The sequence below is a fragment of the Vigna unguiculata genome, chromosome 3 (assembly GCF_037176805.1).
Source record: "Vigna unguiculata cultivar grain cowpea cultivar isolate G323 ecotype 2 chromosome 3, ASM3717680v1, whole genome shotgun sequence".
Classification (NCBI taxonomy): domain Eukaryota; kingdom Viridiplantae; phylum Streptophyta; class Magnoliopsida; order Fabales; family Fabaceae; genus Vigna; species Vigna unguiculata.
Window position 1 is genome coordinate 13,172,478 of NC_140794.1, and position 6,000 is coordinate 13,178,477.

Below are 6,000 nucleotides of genomic sequence, written 5' to 3' on the forward strand. Positions count from 1 at the left end.
AGGATTTATTATTTATTATAATTACGGTAATTTATATTGATTTAAGATAATGGTTTGGCATCATAAAAAAGTTTAAATAATCAAATACAGATTATGTAAATAGATAGAATAGATAGATTATGGAAATAAATAGATAGATAAAGTTTCTATGAAAACCATTTTATTTTTGACAAAATATAATATTAATTAATTGTAAAAGTTTATGAAAATTTTAAAAAATCAATGTTAATTTTGAAAATGGAGATTTTGAAGATAAAAATTGACACGTTTTTATTTTATTTTATTTAAGTCTAGATGTTAAGATCAAGGTAATTCTTTAACAAAATTAAAAGTTATTTTTAATGATTATTTATAATTTCTTAACGTCAAAACTGATAACAATTATATCGCATTGTAGATATATGGTATATTTAAATGAGTAGATAAGAGAAAAAATACTTCGAATTAAAAATTTTCCTATGAATCTAAAGAGGGAGATATATGAGATTTAATTTTCAAAACATTTAAGTGTATAAAATTTTAGCAATATCCCTTTATATTTTTTCAATATATTGGATTCGTATCACTACGCCAACATGAATATCTGTATCAATTTTGTTTGTTTGTTTTTAATCTTTTTTCAACAGTTTATTTTGTTAGTATTTTTTTTTCTTTCAGTTTTGATTAAATGTTGCAGCTAAATCTTTAGGTACAAACTTAAATTTTTAGGCAAGATATAATATTTTAATAGAAAAAAGATAAATTTCTTAAATAACTTCTGAGCTTATAAACATAATTCAACATAAACAAACAATGGGATATTTGGGTTAATGAAGAATAGCACTTTATTGTGATAACATTAATGGTGATTGGTGTATAGTTATTTGGTTTAATTACTCGTAAGGTACCCAGTTTGGGTCAAGGGTGTCAATTTGGTACCCGGCGAAAAAAAGGTTTCAATTTAGTACCCAAGTTATTTTAAGTGCATCAATCAGGTACATCCCGTTAGATTGTCAGGAACGGCGTTAAAATCTTGGTGACGTGGCAATGGATAACGGATACGTGTCATTGAGAGGTGAAGACGTGTAAAAAAAATAATTGTACAGTGTGCAGTGGTGGTTTAATGAAAGGTGAAGTCTAAATTTGCCCTAACTCTTAAATGTACCATATCATCTTCTTCTTCCTCTCCATTCGGTTGCAGGTTCAGAGTTGAAAAGGTGGCTTCTCGATTTGTGTCTTCTTCTTCCAATCAATTCGTCAATTCTCATCTTCTTCTTCCTCTCCATTCGGTTGTGTGTGTTTGTGGGCATCACAAAAAGGTGGGTTCGTGTTGTGTGTCTTCTTCTTCCAATCAATTGTTCAATGTCTCGCAGTGAGGGTTGTGCGTGTTCGTGGGCATCACAAAAAAATAGTGTCTCCTCCCCTACTGTTTCATATAGGAGTGCGGGTGGAACCCAAATGTGCTACTGTGGGGAGGTTGCAACGTTGAGAGTTGCTAAAACAGTTAAGAATTTTGGAAAACAATTTCTTGGGTGCCCTAACTACAAGGTATGAATTATTGTTTAAATTTTTGCTTTCCATAATGTGACCAGCGAAGTGGTGGTAAGCATTTTTTTGGGTTTGATTTCATGTGACCAGCGAAGTGGTGCCAATGAAGAATCTAAAGGATGCAATTTTTTCAAGTGGTTCAACGAAGACAATGGGGATGAAAGAGATGCAACCATAGGAAGACAAAGGAGAAAAATATATGCTCTTGAAAAATCAGTTATGGTGTTTGAAAAAAGGATTAAGTTTTTAACATGAGTGATATGTTTTCTGGGGCTGGTTAACGTAATTTTGGTTTGTAAATTGAGCCAATTTTTTTGATTTTTTTGTAACCTGGATGGAGTACAGTAGGTGTGGATGTAGTTTCATGGGTTGGAATGTTTGTATTTACGTCATGTTATTGTAATGAATTATGATTATGGAATGAAATTAGCTTTGAAGTAAATTATCCTGTCACTTTATTTGAACTATATTTGAATTATTGAGTGAAAGCACACAAACTGGAGCATCATATTCATCCAACAATCATATATAGCCTTGTAATAGTAAGCCACAACCTGTGCATAATAAGCCAAAAACATTGCCATCTAGTAATAAGCCACTGTGTGCATAATAACCCAATATCACATTCATTGAAACCAAAATAGAAACCAAAATACATAGCCACTGTGTTCAACATACATAATGCTTTTCAAAATAGAAACCAAAATACAGCACCACATTACAAAAGTTTCTTCCAATTTCATGTTCCAAAACACAACAGCAAATAAAATTTAAATTGGGCCCCTCCTGAAGGACAATTTTTCTCTGTAGGCTGCTATTGTAGTAGACTGCATCTGATGGACTGCAGTAGTCTGACTTGCTTGTGTTGGTAGAGTTTGACTTGCTTGTGTTGGAAGAGTATGATTCTGTGGCTGTGAGACTTCTGTAGTCTGACTTGGTTGAGTACACTGAGTTGGTGGAATAGGCTGACTTGGTTGAGTATGGTCAGTTTGTGGAGTGCTCTGGCTTGGTTGAGTAGGGTCTGCAGGTGTGTTTTGTTGTGTTCCAGATGGACCAGTTTCTACTGGTGCAGGAGGAGCATGTGGGCAGCTTGTTCTTTTGTGGCCAATTTGTCTACACAACCCACATTTTTTACGGGTACCACCTTGTCTCAATTGAGTGTCATCTTTCCTCAATTCCCAAGCCTCCAATCTTCTTTTCTTTTTCGGTCTTCCTGGAAGGACCCTCTTTGTTGGAGGCAAAACATCATTTGCAGCAGTGATCTCCCACAGATGAGGCCCGTTGACAGGGTATATGAGTGACAAATAAGTCTCTTCATACGTAGATGCAAGAAACCAATGTGGAAGGAAGTCTTCAGCATTCAGATTTAAAAATCTAATAGCAGTCAGCGCATGGCAGCATGGGATTGCTGTTATGGTCCACTTTCTACAGCTGCATTCATGTTTGTCAATGTCAACCACAAATTGTTCTCCAATCATTGACCTATGACTGACCTCAAATAATCTTTGTCCTGACCAGCTGTTATGAATGCAAAAAGATAAAGTGAATTGACATTTGAAAATGAATTGTAACTTTATCAGAATAATGAATGAGTATTACCTTGGGAGCCAATATTTAGTCTCTTTTGCCTCCTCTTCCATCCTCTTCTTAATTTGTGGGCAGATTGTACCTTCAAATGTACTAATCCTCTTTCTATTGCTTGCCCATCTCTTCATGAGATAAATCCGAATTTCTTCCATCATACTTATAATTGGTTTGCTCCTTGCGTCCACAATTGTACTGTTGAACCCCTCAGACATATTATTCACTAGTGTATCACATGCAGGTGTGGCTGTAAATCTAGACCTAGACCAAAACCTAGGTTGCAAAAAAAAAAAAAACCTATCACATGCAGTTCACACTATATACAATACAGTGCAGGAATTATTTATTTGAACATACCTTGGGGGGATGGCTAACAAGTGTTTGAATGCGTCCAGATTAACTTCTTTAATTTCTCTCATGACTGCCTCCCATGCTTGAGGATGTGTACAGTAGGCTGCTTTCCATAACAACAACTTCAGATTTTTCCCAGGAAATTTCTTCCTGAAATTAGAGTAGATGTGCCTCACGCAAAACCTTTGGTCCACACCAGGTAACAATTCTTGCAATGCTGGGAGCAGTCCCTGTCAAAGTAATGTGAAGTAATGCATTATTAAAAGAATAGCAGTTGAATGAGAATCTGAAAAGTGACTAAAAAAGGTTAAGAAACTTACTTTTTGTTGATCTGAAATAAATGTATAAGTGCAGTAAAGTTCAGGCCCACCAAGGTCTCCAATCAATAAATCCAAAAACCAATTCCATGTCTCCTTATTTTCAACCTCAACTACTGCGTATGCCAAAGGGAGCATCTGGTCATTTCCATCTCTTCCTACAGCTGTCAACAACTCACCACCATATTTGCCCTTCAAAAAACAGCCATCTACACCAATTATGGGCCTACAAGACACAAAACTGTCTTTGCAGGCCTTCAGACAAACATAAAGTCTTTTGAATATTGGGTTCCCCTCATTCTCTTCAACATGAACTTTTACAGTTGACCCCGGATTTGACCTTAAAAGTTCATTTGCATAATCATAAATGCGTTTATATTGTTCCCTAAATGAGCCATCTATGTTTGTGTATGCCATTGTCCTTGCCCTGAAGGTCATAGACCTAGAAACACCTATATTCCATTTCCTTCCAATCTTATTTTTCAAGGCAGTTAATTTAACACCTGGATTCTCTCTTAATGTCTTCTCCAACCGTCCACTCAACCATTTAGAAGTCATTAGCCTCACATTGAATTCACGGCTACAAGTGTGCTTGTTTATTATTTTCCTCAATTGCCAAGTGCTTTGGGCAGCCTTGAAAGCACAGTAGGCATACCACTTGCACTTACCCTTCGCACCTAAACACTTAACACAAATTCTTCTTTTGTCATTTCTAAATATTTTCAGCTTCCTCCCACTGTGCACCCCATAAGTTCTAATTGCATCAGTGAAGTGTTTCTTTTCAGTGAAGTAAGTCCCAACCTCCCAGTTATAATCCTCCATATTTTTTGGTTGACAAAATATACTAAAACTCCCATATCTATCTCTATTTTCATCACTTGTATCACTATCTAATGTTTCAGATTCCCATTCTGTATCAGAGAATCCTCTTTGGTCCGCATGTTTAGGGGTGGGCTTTTGGGATGATGACCCTCTCACTCCACCAACATTACCTTCTTTAATTCTAACTTCAAAAAGTTCATCTTCAGATGCATCATCTCCTCCAACAGGTACATCAAACAGACCATCATCTCCCTCAGCAGCAGATAATTCCTCCTCAGATTCATTCCAACTATGAACTTCAAAATCTTCATCGCTCTCACTACTACCCTCAGATGATTCCTCCTCAGACACCTCTGCACCACCATCCAACCCAACTTCTCCAGCAGAATTATCCTCACCTTCTACCTCAACCTCTGCACCACCATCCAACCCAACTTCTACACCAGAATTATCCTCACCTTCTACCTCAACCTCTGCACCACCATCCAACCCAACTTCTACAGCAGAATTATCCTCACCTTCAACATCAACCTCTGCACCACCATCCAACCCAACTTCTACTGGAGCAGATCCAATCCCAACACCACCATCTACCTCTGCAGAAGGTACAACTCCAACAACTTCTCCTACCTCTGCAGCAACTCCAACTCCACAATCTCCTACCACTGCAGCACCTCCAATTCCACAGTCTTCTCCTACCTCAACAACATCTTCCACAGCAACTCCTTCATCAGCTGCAACCTCATTACCACCATACTCCAACATATGAACTATCTGAGGTTCAGATACCATGTGTACAACAAAAAGATGCACTTGGCCATTGAGTATGGCAATATTAACCATATGGCATGCCCCTTTATCATCACTTAGCAACTCTAACCTTCCATCCAACACCGAACCTCCGCCCACTGAATACCACATCTCTTTGACGTTCACATACCCCATTTCCTTCAGAATGGACATTATTTCGAAGTAACTCCACCTATCCGGGTCACATGTCAGGGTATTGCTCTCACCCACGTATTTTAGTGACCCATCATTTATAAACTTTCCCCCATGGTGGAAGACAACTTCAAAGTGATCGTCCATTTGTAATCTATAAAATTGCCCAAACAATAATACCAAATTTACATTCAATACCACATACACACCGACATAAAATTTAAAATGGGGGACCACATTACTGAAACACCGACAAACACCGTCACTTTCACACAAACGGTGGACCACAAAATGGAATAAACAAATACACACCCAACCGCATTACTGAAAAAGCACATTCAACCGACAAAAGCGTATAAAAACAACACACTAAAGCATACCAACACACCAATTTCAAAGCAAACACAATCGCATAAAAAACCCTAAATCCATGCCCTCATGAGAACGAAGAACAGGG

At 37.3% G+C, this 6,000-nt stretch overlaps 1 protein-coding gene across 1 annotated transcript; it reads right to left on the minus strand.

Annotated features, from left to right (window-relative positions):
- Nucleotides 1-2,297: 2,297 nt before the first annotated feature.
- On the minus strand, nt 2,298-5,690 carry LOC146887486 (uncharacterized). Its single transcript, XM_085670253.1, has 4 exons — nt 3,783-5,690; nt 3,469-3,692; nt 3,127-3,384; nt 2,298-3,045 (listed from the first exon to the last, which is right to left on the minus strand). The coding sequence occupies exons 1-4, from the start codon at nt 5,688-5,690 to the stop codon at nt 2,298-2,300; spliced, it is 3,138 nt and encodes a 1,045-aa protein (XP_085526379.1).
- Between the last annotated feature and the right edge of the window lie 310 nt (nt 5,691-6,000).